Source organism: Arabidopsis thaliana, assembly GCF_000001735.4.
Source record: "Arabidopsis thaliana chromosome 1 sequence".
Lineage (NCBI taxonomy): Eukaryota > Viridiplantae > Streptophyta > Magnoliopsida > Brassicales > Brassicaceae > Arabidopsis > Arabidopsis thaliana.
This window is the reverse complement of record NC_003070.9, coordinates 25,278,816-25,300,715: the sequence shown is the minus strand read 5'-3', so window position 1 is coordinate 25,300,715 and position 21,900 is coordinate 25,278,816. Positions and strand designations below refer to the sequence as shown.

General features: G+C 38.4%; 3 protein-coding genes and 2 non-coding genes across 12 annotated transcripts; all 5 read left to right on the top strand.

The window, feature by feature from the left end:
- Positions 1-362: 362 nt before the first annotated feature.
- AT1G67510 (Leucine-rich repeat protein kinase family protein) lies at positions 363-3,410 on the top strand. Its single transcript, NM_105418.2, has 2 exons — positions 363-2,020; positions 2,569-3,410. Exons 1-2 carry the CDS (start codon positions 532-534, stop codon positions 3,237-3,239), a joined length of 2,160 nt encoding a protein of 719 aa, NP_176918.1. The 5' UTR covers positions 363-531; the 3' UTR covers positions 3,240-3,410.
- Positions 3,411-3,727: 317 nt separating this feature from the next.
- On the top strand, positions 3,728-13,360 carry REV3 (recovery protein 3). Of its 7 annotated transcripts, NM_001334304.1 has the most exons (24): positions 3,751-3,846; positions 3,938-4,113; positions 4,274-4,356; positions 4,444-4,501; positions 4,597-4,646; positions 4,816-4,928; positions 5,007-5,049; positions 5,159-5,227; positions 5,644-5,787; positions 5,875-6,058; positions 6,137-6,228; positions 6,307-7,927; positions 8,129-8,320; positions 8,519-8,871; positions 9,177-9,319; positions 9,404-9,986; positions 10,063-10,209; positions 10,391-10,663; positions 10,829-10,936; positions 11,020-11,225; positions 11,435-11,738; positions 11,824-12,441; positions 12,836-13,045; positions 13,138-13,320. In NM_001334304.1, exons 2-23 carry the CDS (start codon positions 4,002-4,004, stop codon positions 13,007-13,009), a joined length of 5,670 nt encoding a protein of 1,889 aa, NP_001320393.1. In that variant the 5' UTR covers positions 3,751-3,846; positions 3,938-4,001; the 3' UTR covers positions 13,010-13,045; positions 13,138-13,320. The 7 variants fall into 7 exon arrangements, with proteins under 7 accessions (NP_001320390.1, NP_001320392.1, NP_001320389.1 ...); NM_001334302.1 differs by having other exon boundaries at positions 3,728-3,846; positions 12,836-13,360; NM_001334303.1 differs by having other exon boundaries at positions 3,747-3,846; positions 11,435-12,441; positions 13,138-13,342.
- A 606-nt stretch (positions 13,361-13,966) lies between these two features.
- Positions 13,967-20,306, top strand: GCS1 (glucosidase 1). 2 transcript variants are annotated; one of them, NM_105416.5, is made up of 22 exons: positions 13,967-14,434; positions 14,522-14,595; positions 14,676-14,927; positions 15,071-15,239; positions 15,401-15,487; positions 15,589-15,657; positions 15,776-15,872; positions 16,285-16,367; positions 16,731-16,838; positions 16,958-17,079; positions 17,229-17,336; positions 17,413-17,486; positions 17,838-17,963; positions 18,214-18,281; positions 18,588-18,737; positions 18,825-18,878; positions 18,983-19,039; positions 19,159-19,308; positions 19,414-19,505; positions 19,582-19,691; positions 19,801-19,864; positions 19,939-20,306. In NM_105416.5, the coding sequence occupies exons 1-22, from the start codon at positions 14,135-14,137 to the stop codon at positions 20,081-20,083; spliced, it is 2,559 nt and encodes an 852-aa protein (NP_176916.2). In that variant the 5' UTR covers positions 13,967-14,134; the 3' UTR covers positions 20,084-20,306. The 2 variants fall into 2 exon arrangements, with proteins under 2 accessions (NP_176916.2, NP_001031247.1); NM_001036170.1 differs by lacking the exon at positions 14,676-14,927 and having other exon boundaries at positions 14,105-14,434; positions 19,939-20,265.
- A 532-nt stretch (positions 20,307-20,838) lies between these two features.
- On the top strand, positions 20,839-21,658 carry AT1G08943. Its single transcript, NR_143442.1, has 2 exons — positions 20,839-21,089; positions 21,275-21,658. It is a non-coding gene; the product is annotated as an uncharacterized misc_RNA (transcript).
- Positions 21,509-21,772, top strand: MIR839. Its single transcript, NR_139905.1, has one exon. It is a non-coding gene; the product is annotated as a microRNA ath-MIR839 precursor (primary transcript).
- Positions 21,773-21,900: the final 128 nt, after the last annotated feature.

Here is a 21,900-nt window from a genome sequence, read left to right as displayed (position 1 = left end):
AATTACACATGCCACCATACTTTTACCTTTGTTCACAAAGTCTCAAAATTACAGTACTCACAGTCAGTCAAAATTATAGTACTCATCAATATAAACATTACTAATTTAGATAATTTTATGTTAATAGTGGATCTAATTTATGAACCCCCAAACAGTAAAACTTTTTTTTCTAAAACATTACAATAAAAATGATATTTGTAATACCGCTATATATTTTACGATTAGTCACAATCAAAACGGTATCAATCGACAAAATTACTGATGACCAATAGAAATTTTGGCAAACATTATTACAAAAATGTGTTATGTCAAACTAAATTAAATGAAAACAAAAAATTTGTAATTGAATTATTAAATACGTTGCCATAAATTGATGTTTTGCCCTTAATTAATTGATTACAGTATGATTAAAAAGGTATAACTAACATAAATAAATACCCTTCAAGAACCAACCAATCTCTCATTCTTTCGTCACCCACCTTCTTCACTCTCTGTTATTTTCACAAACCAGAAAAATTCAAGTACAGAGAAATGATCCTTCTCTCACTTCTTCTCCATCTTCTTCTTCATCTCCTCAACACTTCTCCTTCTCTTTCTCTTTCCCCCGACGGTATCGCTTTACTCTCACTCAAATCCGCCGTCGATCACTCCTCCTCCTCCGCTTTCTCCGATTGGAACGATAACGACACCGATCCTTGTCATTGGTCCGGAATCTCCTGTATGAACATCTCAGACTCTTCTACCTCTCGCGTCGTTGGAATTTCCCTCGCCGGAAAACATCTCCGTGGCTACATCCCCTCAGAGCTTGGCTCACTTATTTACCTCCGTCGTCTTAACCTCCACAACAACGAACTTTACGGTTCAATTCCTACTCAATTATTCAACGCGACGTCGCTTCATAGTATCTTCTTATACGGTAACAATCTCTCCGGTACTCTTCCTCCTTCGATCTGTAAACTCCCAAAGCTTCAGAATCTCGATTTGTCTATGAATTCGCTCTCTGGAACTCTTTCACCGGATCTCAACAAGTGTAAACAGCTTCAACGGTTGATCCTCTCCGCTAACAACTTTTCCGGTGAGATTCCTGGTGATATCTGGCCGGAATTGACTAATTTAGCTCAGCTTGATCTCTCTGCTAACGAATTTTCCGGCGAAATCCCTAAGGATATCGGAGAGCTTAAGTCTCTCTCTGGTACTTTGAATCTCTCCTTTAACCATTTATCCGGCCAAATCCCTAATTCCTTAGGAAATCTACCGGTGACAGTCTCTCTTGATCTCCGGAACAACGATTTCTCCGGCGAGATTCCTCAATCTGGTTCGTTCTCTAACCAGGGGCCAACCGCATTTCTCAATAATCCGAAACTGTGTGGTTTCCCTCTCCAGAAAACTTGTAAAGACACTGATGAGAACTCTCCGGGGACTCGAAAGTCGCCCGAGAATAATGCGGATTCTAGAAGAGGGTTAAGTACTGGATTAATAGTGTTGATCTCGGTGGCAGATGCAGCAAGTGTAGCTTTTATTGGTTTAGTGTTAGTTTACTTGTACTGGAAGAAAAAAGACTCTGAGGGAGGGTGTAGCTGCACAGGGAATGCGAAACTCGGTGGTGGTTCGGTGAAGGGGAAATCGTGTTGTTGTATCACGGGGTTTCCGAAAGAGGATGATTCGGAAGCGGAAGGTAATGAGAGAGGAGAAGGGAAAGGAGATGGAGAGCTTGTAGCGATTGATAAAGGGTTTTCTTTTGAGCTTGATGAGTTGTTGAGAGCTTCTGCATATGTTTTGGGGAAGAGTGGGTTAGGGATAGTGTATAAAGTGGTGTTAGGGAATGGAGTTCCGGTGGCGGTGCGGCGACTTGGGGAAGGAGGGGAACAGAGGTATAAAGAGTTTGTTACGGAGGTTCAAGCTATGGGGAAAGTGAAACATCCTAATGTGGTGAAGTTAAGAGCTTATTATTGGGCTCCTGATGAGAAGCTTTTGATTAGTGACTTCGTTAACAATGGAAGTTTAGCTGATGCTCTTAGAGGTATTACATTACTTCTTCCTTCTTCTTTTTCTGCTTATCGAATTAGTCTACTAACTAAAGTTTGAGATCCGGTTCTGTTCTATTGACTTAAGAAATTTATGTTGACTTTGACTTTGTCAACGCTAGATTAGACATTACTACCTTAGTGAGAGATGAGATTAGATCTGAGAGATAGTTTGTGGGATTGTCAAAGCAAGAGTGGACCAAGATTTCTTTCTCTTTTTAGGCATATTTTGGTATTTTAATTTAGAATTTAGTCAAGTTACATGTAAAAGAGACATGTCTTGTAAGAGAATTCGACATGTCCGAATAATAAATATCTTTTTTAAGTATTAGTATATGATTTAAGTGTGGTAGAGTCTTAGAGTAGAAGTAATTAGTAAAAATAGCAGAATGAGGAAACAATGATGAGAGAAGTTTACTTGTGGGCTAAGAGTAATGATTTTATACACCCACTCTGTTGAGCCTCTAGCTGTCCCGTCTTTTTCTCATCGTAACTCATTACTTACTTTAATATTGGATACTTGTTTGTTTTGGTGTGTGAATAGGGAGGAATGGTCAACCATCACCGAGCTTAACATGGTCAACGCGTATAAAGATCGCAAAAGGAGCTGCGCGTGGGTTAGCTTATCTACACGAGTGTAGTCCAAGGAAGTTGGTACATGGCGACGTTAAGCCTTCCAACATTCTTCTTGATTCCTCCTTCACTCCTTACATCTCTGACTTCGGTCTCACACGTCTCATCACCATCACTGCCGCTTCTGCCTCTTCTAACGAACCTTCCTCCTCCTCTGCTGCGGGTGGTTTCTTAGGTGGAGCTCTTCCTTACACTTCCATCAAACCCTCAGATAGATCCAACGGCTATAAAGCCCCCGAGGCCCGGCTCCCTGGAGGGAGGCCTACTCAGAAATGGGACGTATACTCCTTCGGTGTTGTGCTTATGGAGCTTCTCACCGGGAAATCGCCGGATTCTTCTCCGTTAAGCTCTTCCTCGACGTCTACGGTGGTTGTTGAGGTGCCGGATTTGGTGAAGTGGGTGAGGAAAGGGTTTGAAGAGGAGACTCCATTGTCGGACATGGTTGATCCAATGTTACTTCAAGAAGTTCACGCCAAGCAACAAGTCTTGTCCGTTTTTCATCTAGCTCTCGCTTGTACCGAAGGTGACCCTGAAGTCCGTCCACGTATGAAGAACGTCTCTGAGAACATCGACAAAATCTGATTCAATTATTATATTCTTTTTTCTTTAATTTTTCCTATTATATTTTTGTATCTCCGATAGTTCTTACACGAGGTCGTTACGTCACTCCCACGTCTGGGACTAGTGGTCGATTTGTTTTTATTGAATAATTATTTGTTATGAAAATTGAATCAAATGAGTTATACTTTAGGCTTTAAATGGCTTTGTCTTTTATTTTGCTGTCTTTTTCTCATCTGTTAAAAGACAACTCCTAGTTAACGGGCACTTGTCTTGTCCTTCAGTTGAAGATACACATACAAGATCTAATATCTTCCAAGAACCATCCATTTGAAATTTCGCTTTTCATAGAGTTTATGCAAATGTGGATTTGGGTTTTTAGATTTAAACGGGTCACAGAATATTTAACTTGGGGTAAATTTTCAAAAAAGCATAATGGATAATTAAAATTTAGATTGGCCCATTATATTTATCAGGCCCACTAATTAAATGTTTGTTGCTTTTCTGCTTTTTGACATTTTACACCGGCAACCTTTGTCGGAGAACGGTTAAGTAGCTGGGATAACTCAGGCGGCGTCGCGGTTAGGTAGAGTAGAAGAAACTACAAGCAAGAGAGAGCGATTCACTGAAGGTAACCACGTCTTAAACAAAATGAACCGAACTATAACCGTTTGGTTAGAAGATTTAAAACGGAATGATCCGGTTTGATTTTTTGGTTTCAGATTCTGCGGGTACTGGCGCCAAATCATAATTCGTGGTTCCGGTCAAAGTCACGGCGAAACAGCCATGGCTGATTCTCAATCCGGTTCCAATGTTTTCAGTTTACGGATAGTTTCAATCGATTATTACATGGCTTCTCCAATCCCTGGTTATAATATTTGCTACAGTAGCTTCCAAGGTAAGGCAAAATTCTCTCTTTATACTTTCTAAAGCTTACGCCTTTTTGAATCCAATGGTTGACTTCAGAAATTTTGACTAGAGTAATGCTCCAGTTTCGTTAGATGTTAAAGGGCAAGTTTTTGACTTGTTACTATTTGATTTGTTGCTGGGAATTTAAGGTAGTGAGGTAAATGAAGTCCCTGTTATAAGGATATACGGCTCTACACCTGCTGGTCAGAAGACTTGCTTGCACATTCATCGTGTAAGAGTTTTAATTTTACTATCTTGTTTTAAGAAAAAAAAGTTTGTTTGCTTGTTGCTAAGATTGGAAACTTTGTTTCTCTTATAGGCTTTACCATATCTCTATATTCCGTGCTCAGAAATTCCACTTGAGCATCATAAAGGAGGTATGAATTCGTAACCCATTTATAAGTCTACTGAGAAATATACTAGAGTTAGCTAGTCAAGCACCAATGACAATTTTCCTTTTTTTTTGCTTCAGTGGATGGAAGTACACTTGCTTTATCCCTTGAGTTAGAGAAGGCTCTAAAGGTGTGTATTTTATACCAAGTGAGCCATGGTTTTTTAGTCTTGACTCTTGACAATGAGCTGCGTTTATGTATCTGGCTTTTTTTTTTTTTTTTTTTTTTTTTTTTTGTGGTTTCTGCGTGTTCCCATAGATGTGTTACAATCAATATTGATACTTGATTTGGGCTTGTAGCTTAAGGGAAATGCTGCTTCAAAAAGGCAACATATCCATGATTGTGAGATTGTAAGAGCAAAGAAGTTTTATGGGTACCACTCAACAGAGGAGGCTTTTGTGAAGATTTATCTGTATCCTGTATATTTAATTTTCGAGCAATACCATTTTCTTGAGCAGTTTATTATTTAATCACCTTAACAGTATAGTAGCTACCATCCACCCGATGTGGCTCGTGCTGCCAGTCTTCTTCTGGTACGATATCTTGATGATTCCACTCCGCCATTATTCTGTACTTTATGTATGATGCATATAATTTTGGTGAAAATAGTATGCTGATAACTCTTTTTATTTTCCTCTCTAGGCAGGTGCTGTTCTTGGTAAAAGTTTGCAGCCTTACGAGTCTCATATTCCCTTTATTCTCCAGTTTCTGGTAATTTTTCGTTGTTATGTATTCCAAAGAAATCGTTTAGTGACTAGGATTTTGTCAAACTTAGCAATTTCAGATATGAAAGTTATTCTGTCAAAATTGCTACGGATTATGTACCATCAAAATGTAATTAAAATGAAAAACGGAGCTGGGGGGATACTTTTTCTATGGGATAGTCATGCACATATTCATGTTAATAAGTAATGCTGATCCAACCACAACTATATATAATAATTTGAGAATAGTCTTTTGGTGCCCTGAAGCCTTCCTTACTTGTCAGTTTTCAGCTACTTTTCACTTATATATTTGCTCTTGAACCCTTCCAACCAAACCTTAGATACTAAGTGTCCCCCTCCCTGTAATTCCACGACAGTTTGTCTGCATTTCAATACTGAAGTTTCTGTGATTTTCTTCTATAGGTTGATTATAATTTGTATGGAATGGGTCATGTGCATATATCAAAGATGAAGTTCCGTAGCCCAGTGCCTCACCATTTCCGGCCAAGGAGATTTGATTTGGATGATTGTCCGGGACAAAGGATTGACGAAGTGGCTATTACAAAGGTAGATCTTCAAATACTTGATGCTTTGCGTTATATTGTGTGGTAGTTTTATCTTCTTTTATATCACAATACTGAAACAATGTAGCAGGCAAATTCAAGTGCTGCTGCAAGCGTCAGTTTTCCTGTTTGGAGCTTGTCAACAATCCCAGGTCAGTGGATGTGGAATCTCTCTGAAGAATCTGATACACCGTTGAGCCAGAGCCAGCATAGGCACCAACACCATTACAGACGTCAGAGTCTCTGTGAACTTGAGGGAGATGCTACTAGTAGTGGTAATTTTCCTGATTCGAAATTTAATTGTTTGTGTTTCATGTATGACCGGACGTTTGAACTAGCCTCTTCTCTTGTAGATATTCTCAATCAACAGTTTAAAATGTACAACTCCCTTTCACAAGCCCAGTCTGATACTAACATGGTTCAGTCGCTTGTGGCAATTTGGGAGGTTCATTCTACTTTCTTGGTTCTACTTTGAAATTATTTAGTTGGTATTACCTTGCCTAACCTCGTCACTTTTGTTCAGGAGGAGTATGAAAGGACTGGTGTGCATGATGCACCTATACCTCCTGATCCTGGTAAACCCTCTGCAGCTGATGTGTTGCAGACTATGTCAGATTATGTTGGGTTTGGGAATATGCTTAAAGAAATGCTAAACAAAGTTGAATTGTCTCCGCCTGGTATGAAGCCTACTGCAGTATCTTCAGCTGGTCCAGATATGCATGCCAAACCTGAAATTACTGATCTACAGGCTTTGAATCATATGGTTGGTACATGCAGTGAGTTTCCTGCATCAGAACAGCTTTCTCCACTTGGCGAGAAGAGTGAAGAAGCATCAATGGAAAATGATGAATATATGAAAACACCCACGGACAGAGATACACCTGCTCAAATACAAGATGCTGAAGCCTTGGGTCTCTTTAAGTGGTTTGCCTCATCTCAGGCTGCAGAGGACATAAACTCAGATGATGAGATTCTCCGGGAAACTATCCTTAGTCCTCTTTTGCCTTTAGCGTCTATTAACAAGGTTCTTGAAATGGCTAGTACAGATTATGTGAGCCAATCCCAAAAGGAATGTCAAGACATTCTTGATTCTCAGGAAAATCTTCCAGACTTTGGGAGTTCGACTAAGAGAGCTTTACCTAGTAATCCTGATAGCCAGAATCTTAGAACTTCATCCGACAAACAATCTCTTGAAATAGAAGTCGCTAGTGATGTTCCAGATAGCTCCACTTCAAATGGAGCAAGCGAAAATTCATTCCGGAGATACAGAAAGAGTGATTTACATACGAGTGAAGTAATGGAGTATAAGAACAGGAGCTTCTCTAAGAGCAACAAGCCTAGCAACTCAGTATGGGGACCTTTACCTTTTACACTGACCAAAAATCTTCAGAAGGACTTTGACAGTACAAATGCTAGTGATAAACTTGGTTTAACAAAGATTAGTTCTTACCCCATGAATGAGATGACAGACAATTATATTGTTCCAGTCAAAGAACATCAAGCAGATGTTTGTAATACAATTGACAGAAACGTTTTGGCTGGATGTTCTCTGCGGGACTTGATGAGAAAAAAACGGTTATGCCATGGAGAATCGCCTGTTTCACAGCATATGAAGTCTAGGAAGGTTAGAGATTCCCGACACGGGGAAAAAAATGAGTGCACCTTGAGATGTGAGGCCAAAAAACAAGGTCCTGCTCTTTCTGCAGAATTTAGCGAATTTGTTTGTGGCGATACTCCAAATTTATCTCCTATAGATTCTGGAAATTGCGAGTGTAATATATCCACTGAGTCATCTGAACTTCATTCTGTTGATAGATGTTCAGCTAAAGAGACAGCAAGTCAAAACAGTGATGAAGTTTTAAGGAATTTGTCATCTACCACTGTTCCATTTGGTAAGGATCCACAAACTGTGGAATCAGGAACACTAGTGTCTAGCAATATACATGTTGGGATTGAAATAGATAGTGTCCAAAAATCGGGGAGGGAGCAAGAGTCAACTGCCAATGAAACTGATGAGACGGGAAGATTAATATGCCTAACCTTAAGCAAGAAGCCTCCTTCTCTCGATTGCCTAAGTGCTGGACTGCAGGATTCTGCACATTCTCATGAAATTCATGCCAGGGAAAAACAGCATGATGAATATGGTACCTTTACTCATCTTGTTCTGGTTCTAGTTTCTGCCACTTCTACAGTTAATGCAAATGCGGTTGAAATATAAATTTATAAAACTGAAGTTAGGTCAACTTAAGTTCTTGCAGAACTTCTCTCTGGCTGTGCTCTTTATTTATTTTTACTTCGACCTGAGATACTTCTGACATCCTGTTTGTTTTTTGTTCTCTTGGAAGAGGGAAATTCCAACGACATCCCGTTTTTTCCCTTGGAGGACAACAAGGAGGAAAAGAAACACTTTTTCCAAGGAACTTCCCTTGGTATTCCCTTGCATCATCTCAATGACGGCTCCAATCTTTACCTACTGACCCCTGCCTTTTCACCCCCTTCTGTGGATTCTGTTTTACAATGGATATCGAATGACAAAGGTATTGTGTAGAGTTAGTCGGAAGTCACTGGACTGCCTAATTTAATTCAATTTAACATATTCTCAAAGTTTCAATATACATGCTTAAAGCGTTTTCCCTTACGAAAATGGTACTGTCCCTGATTAAGATATTCATTTCATTAAAAGTAAGTGAAAATGATAACTTTTGTTTTAAACTTTTGAATTTTTCCACGTCCAGGAGACTCTAATATTGATTCAGAAAAACAACCATTACGAGATAATCATAATGATCGTGGAGCAAGTTTCACTGATCTTGCTTCTGCATCTAATGTGGTGTCTGTGTCTGAGCACGTGGAGCAGCATAATAACCTTTTTGTGAATTCAGAATCAAATGCTTATACAGAGTCGGAGATAGATCTGAAACCCAAAGGAACGTTTCTTAATCTTAACTTGCAGGCCAGTGTTTCCCAAGAGCTGTCTCAGATTTCAGGCCCTGATGGGAAATCTGGGCCCACTCCCTTAAGTCAAATGGGATTCCGAGATCCTGCGAGCATGGGTGCGGGGCAACAGCTTACAATTCTGAGTATAGAGGTGCTTTAACTTAACCCTCGTCTTTGTGAAGCTACAGCTTCAATTACTAAGAGTCCTCAAATGGCCTTTGCACGTATAGATTAGTAATGGACACTTGGAATGGTTTACAAACAGTGGACTTAGGAAGTCAAAACGTGCAGCTCGTTAAAATGAGTTTTGACCTTTACAAGCTCGTCTTAGTATATTATATTTTGTTAATGCTGTTACCAAACGGCCCTCTGTAGTACAAATGAACTTTCTTAATTTAAGATGATGTCTTCTGCGAAAAGGTTCATTGATACATGTTAATATCTATAAACTTATAGGTTCATGCAGAGTCTAGAGGGGACCTGCGACCTGATCCACGATTTGATTCTGTCAATGTTATAGCTCTCGTCGTGCAGAATGACGATAGTTTTGTAGCTGAAGTATTTGTGCTTTTATTTAGTCCAGATAGCATTGATCAGAGGTAATATACCAGATTTACTTTTTTTTGGTTTCTTAGAAATCTTGCGCCTGACGTATTCATGCTTTTATTGTTGTCTCACTACAGAAATGTTGATGGCCTATCTGGATGCAAGTTGTCTGTATTCCTTGAAGAGAGGCAACTATTCAGATATTTTATTGAGACTTTATGTAAATGGGATCCAGATGTTCTTCTGGGCTGGGATATACAGGGCGGATCCATTGGTTTTCTAGCTGAAAGAGCTGCACAGCTTGGTATAAGATTTCTCAATAATATATCTAGGACGCCATCTCCGACCACAACAAACAATTCAGATAATAAGAGAAAACTTGGTAATAATCTGCTGCCAGATCCGTTGGTAGCTAATCCTGCTCAAGTAGAAGAAGTGGTAATTGAGGACGAGTGGGGCCGCACACATGCTAGTGGTGTTCATGTTGGAGGTAGAATTGTTCTCAATGCATGGCGTTTGATTCGCGGGGAAGTTAAACTCAACATGTACACGATTGAAGCTGTGTCAGAGGCTGTTTTGAGGCAGAAGGTTCCATCAATCCCCTATAAGGTATTGACAGAATGGTTTTCAAGTGGTCCTGCGGGTGCAAGATATAGATGCATAGAATATGTGATTCGGCGAGCAAATTTGAACCTTGAGATAATGAGCCAACTTGACATGGTATGTAACATTTAGAACTTGATTTATATAGTGAATTATCTGCAAGTTGTTGATCCCACTAAATCATTGTTTGCAGATAAATCGTACGTCAGAACTTGCTCGTGTTTTTGGTATAGACTTTTTCTCAGTTCTCTCCCGAGGTTCACAGTACAGAGTGGAATCCATGCTTCTGAGATTAGCACATACACAAAATTATCTTGCTATTTCTCCAGGAAACCAACAGGTTCGTTTTATCTGCTACTTCCAAGTGATTTACTTTTAACGTTTCTTGGATTATAACCAGTCGTCTGGCCTTATTCAATGGACTGGTCATGCCTTGTTTTGTCTTCATGATAGCTTTCATAATCTTTTCACGCCCTTCTTACTCATTAGTATTCTCCTAACTAAATCATGTGATCATGTAGGTTGCCTCTCAGCCAGCTATGGAATGTGTACCTCTTGTGATGGAACCAGAATCTGCCTTTTACGATGATCCTGTTATTGTGTTGGATTTTCAATCTCTTTACCCTTCAATGATTATAGCATATAATCTGTGCTTTTCTACATGTCTCGGAAAACTTGCACATTTGAAGATGAACACCCTTGGGGTCAGCTCATACTCTCTAGACCTCGATGTTCTTCAGGATTTAAATCAGATCCTACAGACCCCAAACAGTGTGATGTACGTGCCACCAGAGGTAATGTGCATTGTTTTTCTTGAGCAAATTAAATCTTGTATTTAAAGTCATCATAATCAATGCAAACAATGATCTTATTTCCCGAAAGCATCATTGTTTTCTGCATCGATGAGTTCTTTTCTTATTTAGCTTAAGCATAGTAGTCACCTTCTCTTCTTTCTATAGGTGCGTAGAGGAATTTTACCTAGGCTGCTAGAGGAGATTCTGTCTACAAGAATAATGGTGAAAAAAGCAATGAAAAAGTTGACTCCTTCAGAAGCAGTTCTTCACCGGGTATGGTTATCTTGATCAGAGTCCAAATTTTTGGTTTGAAGATAAAATTTGCAATTTTGATGGTATACAGTGTCTTCTTTCAGATATTTAATGCGAGGCAGCTTGCTTTAAAGCTGATAGCAAATGTGACTTATGGTTATACTGCTGCTGGCTTCAGTGGTCGAATGCCTTGTGCAGAGCTGGCAGATAGTATTGTCCAGTGTGGTCGTAGCACACTTGAGAAGGCTATTTCATTCGTCAATGCCAATGATAATTGGAACGCTAGAGTTGTATATGGTGACACTGATAGGTAAACATTAACCACCATCTTTCATGGCACTATTTTAACTTCCTACAATATAAAGTATAGCCAGGGTTTCATGCTTGCATAAGTTAATATATATTCGTATTACTTCCGAGTGTTTATTATGGTCATTTCAGCAGCCTTGACAAGTATGTATCACAGTTTCTTTATTTACTTCTTCCTCGTGGCCTCATGCATTTTAATTACTTCTGTAGTATGTTTGTCCTCCTAAAAGGACGAACTGTAAAAGAAGCTTTTGTAGTCGGACAAGAGATTGCATCTGCAATAACTGAAATGAACCCACACCCAGTCACTTTAAAGATGGAGAAAGTCTATCACCCTTGTTTCCTTCTTACGAAGAAGCGTTATGTTGGGTACAGTTATGAAAGTCCCAATCAGAGAGAGCCTATATTTGATGCAAAAGGTATTGAAACTGTTCGAAGAGACACTTGTGAAGCTGTTGCGAAAACTATGGAGCAATCGTTGAGACTCTTTTTTGAACAGAAGAACATCTCTAAGGTACAAATTTGATTTCTTGCACTCTTTCGAATTATCAGCTGAAACTGCAGTGTCGTACATCTGCTTTTCTCTATTCATTGTGCAGGTTAAGTCGTACTTGTATAGACAGTGGAAGCGGATACTATCAGGGAGAGTGTCTCTTCAAGATTTTATCTTTGCAAAAGAAGTTCGGTTGGGTACTTACAGCACAAGAGACTCTTCACTCCTTCCTCCAGCAGCTATTGTGGCAACCAAATCAATGAAAGCAGACCCTCGGACAGAGCCACGCTATGCTGAACGAGTGCCTTATGTTGTGATTCATGGGGAGCCAGGAGCTCGACTTGTTGATATGGTTGTTGATCCACTGGTTCTTTTGGACGTCGATACACCCTACCGACTGAATGACTTATACTACATCAACAAACAAATTATACCAGCTTTGCAAAGGGTATTTGGACTCGTGGGTGCAGACTTAAACCAGTGGTTTTTGGAGATGCCCCGTCTCACCAGAAGCTCCCTTGGTCAACGTCCCTTAAACTCTAAAAACTCACACAAAACAAGGATTGATTATTTTTATCTATCGAAACATTGCATCTTGTGTGGGGAAGTTGTTCAAGAATCTGCTCAACTATGCAACCGGTGCCTTCAAAATAAAAGTGCTGCTGCTGCAACCATTGTTTGGAAGACTTCAAAGTTGGAGAGAGAGATGCAACACCTAGCCACGGTAAGTACTCCAAAATCTAACGTTTATGAACTGTTACAGAACTTGGTAACGTTTACAACCATCATCTTACTGTCTTTACTTTCCAAGAGATCGTGTGCTTCATAGAAACTTGTACACTTTCTGATGTGAGCATTTGCATTTAATCTTGCACACACTTTGAATTCAAAGAGACAGTTTCATCTCATGGTAGTCGCAAAACAATTTATGCTAAAAAGTGGAGACTTATTAGTTTCAGATTATCTTTCAGAAATGTTTGCTATTTTATAACAAGAACGAGTGTAGACCTCTTTCCATGTGTGCTTAAGTTGTGACCTTGGTGAATCTCTGTAGATGCATTCAGTTCCAACTTTGTTGGTCCATTAATTGATTTTTCTTTATATTATCTTATTTGCAGATATGCAGACACTGTGGTGGGGGAGACTGGGTGGTGCAAAGCGGAGTGAAATGCAATTCCCTTGCGTGCTCAGTCTTTTACGAGAGACGGAAAGTTCAGAAAGAGCTTCGTGGCCTCTCCTCCATTGCTACTGAGAGTGAGCTTTACCCTAAATGCATGGCTGAGTGGTTCTAACCTTGACGAAAACTCAAAAAAAAAAAAAAAAAACCAGTAATCTAACTCTATCCCATACGTATTTCCACTCAAACTAATCTAAACCATCCTATCCTGTTAAGTAACGATGTGAATTTTTGTATTTGCAGGATTTTGAGCGAACTAGTAGGTTTATATGGTTGTGATCAAAGAGCATTTTTTTCAAGGACGTGTGAATATGTGTATAGATAGTAGTAGCACCCACGAGTACAGTACTGTCACTCATCATTCTGTTCAACTCCTTTGTGTTGTGTTGTGTATAAGCAATCTTGGAAAAAATAATTATAATTTTGTATAGCATACCAAGTTCACGAGAAAGATAGATAGATAGATAAAGAAACAAAAACAACATAACAAAAAAAATTAACAGAAGAAACAAAAACGCCTACGAGTCTTTTGGGTGGTGGTGAGATGGTGCAATGCTTCAATCTCTCTCTTTTTAAGACTTTCGAGCACAACCAACTGTTTCACACAAAATGGGTGATAATCCCTTCAATGTAGGCAAAACTTATAGAATGCTTAAGAAAACTGAATAAGGAAAAAACCTCACCTCTTCAATAGCACGCTCCCGCAAAATCGTAAAGTGCATAGCCCTGTGTTTGGATATAATCTTCGTATCCATATATGATAAAGCAACTACATGGAAACTGGCAGAGTTATATCAAACATATAAATGGTCATGGATATGAGTGTACAAAAAGTAAAACAGATTTGGTCATACACAATTTGAATTTCTTCCCGTAATAAACATATTCTTAGGCTCTATATATATATATTGTATCAATGTTATTGAGATCAATAACACATAATAAAGAGTTTTCCCCCAAACCCTTCTCTAGTTAGTAGTTTCTATAATTTTGGCAAATAGTATTCAAGTGCTCTTGCATTCTCAAGTGATTAATTCAATTCCTAGGTTTCGGTTTCGGTTTCGGTTTGGTTCGGTTCGTCTCGGTTATTTTAGGAAAAGAAAACAAAATTAGAGAGCAAACACGATTGGTCAAAGTCAACTCTTCTCTACCTTCCTCACTTCCCAGCTTCACTGATCATCGCCAATCACAAAACCAACTACACACATTCATCATCATTTCGATTATATTTTACCCGACCATGACCGGAGCTAGCCGTCGGAGCGCGCGTGGTCGAATCAAATCATCATCATTATCTCCCGGCTCCGATGAAGGAAGCGCTTATCCTCCGAGTATCCGCCGCGGCAAAGGCAAGGAACTTGTATCGATCGGTGCTTTCAAGACGAATCTCAAGATATTGGTTGGGTTAATCATATTAGGGATTATAGTAATCTACTTCGTAATCAATCGGCTAGTTCGTCACGGGTTGTTGTTTGATGAGTCCCAGAAGCCTAGGGTTATCACTCCTTTTCCTGCTCCGAAAGTCATGGATTTGTCAATGGTACACTAATATTATATTCACTACTCGTTTTTTTAAATCATCAAAGTCATGAATTGGAAAGATTCGTTTTTTGTATATGTGTACCAGTTTCAGGGCGAGCACAAAGAGAGCTTATACTGGGGAACTTATCGTCCTCATGTTTATTTTGGAGTTCGAGCTAGGTATGCAAATTCCACTGTGAATGAATCTCTACTCTGGGATATTCTTTGTACAAGTAAAGAAGTTGTATATGGCAATGCAGAACTCCATTGTCCTTGGTAGCTGGCTTGATGTGGCTTGGTGTCAAAGATGAGATGTATGTTATGCGGCATTTCTGTGAAAACTCTGATGATTTAAGTACATTTGGCTGGAGAGAACATAATGGACGGGATTATGGTCGGCAAGAGCTGGTTGAAAACGATATGGTAATAGAGACGAGTTTTGTGAAGTCCAAGGGAGACGGCCTTGGTTATGGTGGGGATTGGGCAGTTCGGATTGATGTAAAAAATAAAGGGTAATTGCTAATATGCATTCGTACTGTAATATACTTTTCTTCACAGTGTCGGCTTTTTGTTATTTTGGCTTATTGATAGAAATTCATTTTACACTGTGGCATGACAATGGGTTTTTTATTTGACCATGGTGGAACTAAACTAGGTTGAATGATGATGTGAAGAGAAGTGCACATCTCTTCTTTTATTTAGCTGATGAAGGTGGCAATGTTTTAAATTTAGGCCAAGATGGTTTAGATTTCCAAGGGAGCTCTCTCCTGGTTTCGGGGTCACGTGAAGATGTAGGAGACTGGCAGATACACTTAAAATCACAGGTAATTTGTGATTGAAATTGCTCTGTAGAATTCTTAGGACTTTTGTAGCTGTCTCTGCTGGAAGTGGATCTGCGGGTGGTTTGACATTTTCTGTCATGTTTCGGATGTCATCCGCTGATGCTCATCTGGATATAACCATTTTGATTGTTCTTCATTTGCAGAATCAGCTCGAGACACATTATTCCGGTTTCAAGACGCCTCACATATATAATTTGTCTGATCTAGTTCAGCAAAATCTTGCTCTGCAGGTCTGCTAGTTTTCGAGCTCATAACTCATTTTGAAAGGGTCCAAAGTATATTTTTTTAAAGACCGCAATGCTTACAGTTCTCTTTGCTTGTATGTTTTCAGGCAAGGAAGTTTGGACGACTTCAGCTCTCTGACACATCAGAGGATTCTTCTAACATTTACATCTTTCAGGTAATCAGTCTTAATAAAGATGTATGCATGTGTATTTTTGTAAAAATATATAGAATTTTCTTAACTCCTATGGAATCTGTGATCAATATGTTTCACCATGTCCAATGGCAACATACAGATTTCTGGGAGGCTACCATTTACGATTGATATTCCCTTCATCTCCGGGATCAAAGGAGAAAGTTCAAATGTGGAAAAGCGTTTAACAAGTCTCACAGGTATAGTTAACCTCCTGTTATTATCAAGCATCATTAGTGATGTGTTTTGATTTTCTTAACCTTAGTTTGTGGATGTGACTTCCATTTGAGTTTGAGTATGGAAGAACTTCTCCTCCGTTTATGAGTTTTTTACGGCAACATTATCCTTTTGAGTTTCATAACTCAGATAAAGAATGCTAGTCTGAAATTTATGTTTGGGTTCTGTGTGTATTTTTGTGTTTCTTAAGTGTCCCTCCAACCTGAGGAAAAGCAGTAGCTTATTATTCTGTAGCTTCGCTAAGAATACTAATTATGTGTATCTGTTATGATTCAGTGGAGCGTCCATTTAAGAAATGTTCTCTGATGGCACTATATCATTGATGTTGTCTACTTTTATTGCATTTGTACTAAGTTTCATGTATATGTCGTGTAGGTTTGCCACTCTCTGATCTACTTAAAAAGAAACATCAAGAATTTGATGCAAAGTTTAATGAATGCTTCAAGCTTTCTGAAAAGGTATGCTACACATGTTACCCATGCTAATAAATATTCTTTAGCTCACCCAGAGGTCTTGTTTCATGGATCTTCATGTTGTTGTGAAAAAATCACTGTTAACAACTTTGTCTGGATGTGAAGTCGAGAACAGCGATTGCTGAGCACTTGCTGTATTGACTTCAGCAGTTTCATTCTTCACCTCTCAGAATCTCCTTCCACTAGGATTAGTCTCTCTCTGCTTATGTGCTATTCTGTTTCTCAATGGCGTACATATGTTGTCAGCTCCTAGTTGTCATAACGTACATATAGTTAATACTTTGCATCTATTCAAATCGATGTTCATAAAAGATTGAGGGTCTCAATCTCAGTTTCCTCTGGTTCCAGCATGATTCAGAAACATTGGGGGTTGGAAGGACTGCAATTGCAAACATGCTTGGGGGCATTGGTTACTTCTATGGCCAATCAAAAATTTATGTTCCTAAAAGCACTCAGGCGAGTTTATTTCCATCCAGCATCTTATGTATTATTTTTTCATCCTATTTATGTTCCTCCCATCTGCAAACTAGCTTGGACCTCTCACAGAACCACACAATTGATACCTTCTATTGCAGCCTGGAAGTCGGGATAATTTCTTGCTGTATTGGCCAGCCGAGCTGTACACAGCTGTTCCAAGCCGACCTTTTTTTCCTAGGGGGTTTTTGTGGGACGAAGGTTTCCATCAATTGTTGATCTGGTTCGTTCTTATTAATCATTTGTCTGTTGAAGATTTCTTTGCTATGCTATTGCCACTTTTGTTTGACCAATTATTATTACAAAATTACAAGCTATATTCCTCCTACTAGTTGATCATACTTTGGAATTTGTTGTGTGTGCTTTGATCAGGCGGTGGGATATTCGTATAACCTTGGATATCGTTGGACACTGGTTAGACCTATTGAACATAGATGGATGGATTCCACGTGAGCAAATTTTGGGTGCTGAAGCTTTGAGGTATTTACTCTCTCTCACTAACCGTGGTAGTCATGGTTATTGTTGTAATTGTTTTATAGTGTTTCTCTACCTGCAGTAAGGTTCCAGAGGAATTCGTAGTTCAATACCCGAGTAATGGCAATCCACCAACTCTGTTTTTGGTGATACGTGGTAAGAATCTGTTGTTCTTTTATCTCTACTTACTTTTTCGTTTGTCATTGCTCTCTTTGTTTCATGTATGCCTTTGTGTCATAAAAATTAGTTTATTTTACTACCAATCCTTGACCAGCATTTATTATAGAAGAGGGAATCAGCAATATCGTTATCAGCTTCCTTCCGTTTGTTGTACCGATATTTCTGTTCCTACTACAATTAGATGTTTAGAACTTTGTAGCCAAGATCATAAGAGTGCTTTCGGCTTCCTACTAATTTTGTGGATTGAAAATGTGACCTATCCTTGTAAATATAGATAAAGGCTTACAATTAATTCAGCTCCATATAGTGACAATCTCTTTTTTTCAGATCTGATTGATGCTATAAGGATGGAAAAGTTTGTCGCATCAGAAAAGGATGAAGTATTGTCATTCCTTGAGCGAGCTTCTGTACGCTTAGATGCTTGGTTTCAGTGGTTTAATACTTCCCAGAAAGGTAACAACATGGATGTCCTCTAGTGTATAGATTTATAGAATCCTTTCAGTCTTCAACTGCTATGTGTTTTAGAGTTAGTAGTAATATCTTAAGTGACTATTGCTTACCAATCACAATTGGATTTCTTGTTGTTAATCACGATCCGTAGATGTGATGAGTTTTTATATAGAACTGATATTTTTATAGGCTTAATATGGTTGGAGTGGGCTAGTTCATATGTTTAGTAATTAATGAATTGATTAAACTCTAGGCAAGGAGATCGGAAGCTACTTTTGGCATGGCAGAGACAACACAACAACTCAAGAACTTAACCCTAAGGTACTATTTCTTTGTTTCTCATAAACTGAAGGCTCTATTTTTAACCCTCACATAGACTGTGTCGAGTTTTAAGGTTTTCTCTGACTTTAGCTGCTTCCGTATGCTCTATATCAATATATGATACCATTGATTGATGAATTTTTGCTGCAGTATATTCTTGTTAGCGACAAAATGTCTCAAAATTTATTGGGTGTGTGAGCGACCATTTTTAGTAGGATTGCTACTGTGTCAGCTGTTTATTTGCGGATATGGTAGATCAATTGACAGATCCTCAGAGATGAATTTGATATCTTAAATTTCTTGCAGACGCTTTCGTCGGGGCTGGATGATTATCCCCGGGCTTCGCACCCTAGTGAAGATGAGCGACATGTTGATCTTAGATGCTGGATGTACCTTGCTGCAGATTGCATGCATTCCATCACAGAGCTTTTAGGAAAAGAAGACAAACTTTCAAAGGTTAGCACAAGATGGAAAAGAAAGGGGCGTCTTTTTTTTTTTTTTTTTTTTCACATGTTACTGACGTAAAAAAAAAAAATCCTGCAGGAGAATTACAATTCAACTGTCAAGCTGCTTTCAAATTTCAATCTTCTGAATCAGGTTTATTCTCTATCAGATGCCAACAATTTTCTCACTTTAACTTCATTAATTTTCTTTTTCTTCTCACCATTCTCTATTCTCATTCATGGATAATTTCTGAGCAGATGCACTATGATAGTGACTATGGGGCTTACTTTGACTTTGGCAATCATACAGAAAAAGTAAGAGAAGCTTCATAAATCAACAAGTCTGAGTGTCAAATTTTTGTCATATAGAAGAAGAAGAACGGATGATTCTTGGTCTTTTCATTAACCCAAATGTTCGGTGAATTGATCCCCAGGTTAAGTTGATATGGAAAGAGGTAATTCAAGAAAATGGTCAATTATCTCGACAACTTGTAAGGAAGACTTTTGGGAAGCCAAAGCTAAAATTGGTTCCTCACTTGGGTTACGTCAGCTTCTTTCCCTTCATGTCTAGAATCATCCCACCTGTGAGTTTTTGGCCAATATGTTTTCCACTATTCGTGATCTTTGAAGCCCTCATGGATCAGTTGTTTTTTAAAATCTAAATCGTCACATATTTTTGGTTGAGAAAGGATTCTCCAATTCTCGAGAAACAGCTCGATCTCATTTCAAATAGGAGCATCTTATGGAGTGACTATGGACTAGTTTCGCTTGCCAAAACCAGGTAAGCCCACAAGAAGGAGCATACATAGTCGAAATTATCTTCTTCAATGATAAGAAAGAACATTGTTTTGATGCAGTTCTATGTATATGAAACGTAACACTGAGCATGATGCACCATACTGGAGAGGTCCTATATGGATGAACATGAACTACATGATTCTTTCTTCTCTTTACCATTACTCTATAGGTAATTTTCTACCCTCCACTTGGTCAAAAGCGCCACATCATACTACAAGACCTCTACGTTTTCTTACTATCATATGCATTCGGTTTACCATGTGTCAAAATTCCTGCAGTGGATGGACCGTATAGAGAAAAGTCGAAAGCAATTTACACGGAACTAAGGAGCAATTTGATAAGGTATATTATTATATGGTATCTGCGATAGAGAGGTCTGGTTTGATATTAACTTGAAACATGTCATAAAAATACAGGAACGTGGTTAGAAACTATTACGAGACGGGGTACATCTGGGAACAATATGATCAAGTTAAGGGAACAGGCAAAGGCACGCGTCTCTTCACCGGCTGGTCTGCGCTTACCTTGTTAATTATGTCAGAAGATTATCCTATTTTTTAGATTAGAACCTCTTCGGGAACGAAACTTTAAATTACCAACACATTTGAGTTAGAAGATCAGTTTTGATGTAGGGTTTTATTATTTTCTCATGGTGGTTATATTATAGTGTTACAGAGTTAACTTTGGTCGAGGTATATGCCCCAGATTTTGTTACGTTAAGCCCAAATTACGATAAATTGTTGGAAAAGATATACCGGAAGCTCTAGCTTCTCTGCACATCCCTTATTCTCGTGGTCTTGACTGATATCTGACTAAAACAGCAAATGCTAATTGCCTTTTAACATATTCCAAAATAAACCACTCAAACCACTTCAATAGGAAAGAGATTCATGACTTGCCTCGTTGAACTACTATAGTTATATAATTCGTAAACTATAATCAATCAACATCTAAAATTATAATATATCTAAGAACCAACATTTTGGTAATTCATTGGTTGAGAGTAGCTGTGTCTTTTTAATAACTTTAAAATCCATTGTTTTTTTTTTTTTCTTTATCTCATGCAAAAGTGAGTTGGAAATTTCATTTTCTTTCTCTTTTATTTGGTCAAAAGAGTTTGGAATTATTCTTATTCATGCTTTTAACCCATTGTTGACCTAACAACCACTTGAACAGAAGAGATATATACATGCTGGTATTACATTAATACATTATGCATGAGCCAACCACCACCTAGTAAATGTTTTTTTTTAACTTTACTAGTACTATATATACAACATCCTTATTAAAGGAGAGACTCATAACGTTTGTCAATACTCAAATACACACACTCGAAATGTTTTATTTTTCAGAACTTTCAATTTCTTGAGAGGAGAAAATTATGGAGAATAAAATGTTTTATTTTGCAAGCAATGGGAGATTTTTTCTTATGATACTACTACTAAGCAGTATCGCTGCGGTTGCAAACGGACTCACTCACCTGTTGATGATGATACTGAATTGTGGTGACTCGATAGACGCTTTAAGCACCACAGATCCAGAAAACATGGTTAAAGAAGTTTTAAAGGTTAGATTCTTCGATTGCTTTTAATTATTGTCTTTATTGATGTAAGTTCTTTTACAAAACATTGTTCGTGAATTACACCGAATAACTTAAAAAATGTAATTACAACAGAGGAATACTAATTAATCGATTATTTTACATTCATTGCTGACACAAAATACTGAGAGTGTGATGGTTTTGATGCACAGGTTGGGATATTCATACAAGTAACAGCAACTTTCTTTGGAGGATTCATGTTTGCCTTTATAAGAGGTCTGCAATTAGCGTTTGTTCTTCTCAGTTGCATCAACTTCTCGGTTGATGTTTAAGTAATTGAAATTAACGTTGGTTCTTTGAGGTTTTCCAAGCTTGTATAGTAGAAAAAAGATCTAGCTAAACTGGAAGAAGTTAAAACACAACGTCCGTTACAACTATCATTCTCACTCACTCATGTGAGCAGAAAGAGTAGCATGATATTTTCTTCAAGGTCTTTACCAACCTTTCATCGTTCCCTTCTTTGCAATAACGCTGTTTTGCAAAACCGTGATAGTGCTGAGCCGATGAGCCTCTAATGAAATTATAGACTCATCGGCTCAGGACCATTGCGGTTGTGCAAAACGGTGTTATTGCTGAGAAGGGAACGCATGAGAGGTTGGTAAAGACCTCAATGGAATCTTATGGTACTCTTTTTGCTCACATGAGTGAGTGATAACCATAGCTGAAACCAATGATGTGTTTTTCTTTTTACTCTATAACTAAATATATGTTTTCTACTTCGAAGTTTAGAATCCTCATTCTTGGTTTTGCATTTTAAGAGAGTGTTTCCAAAAATGTT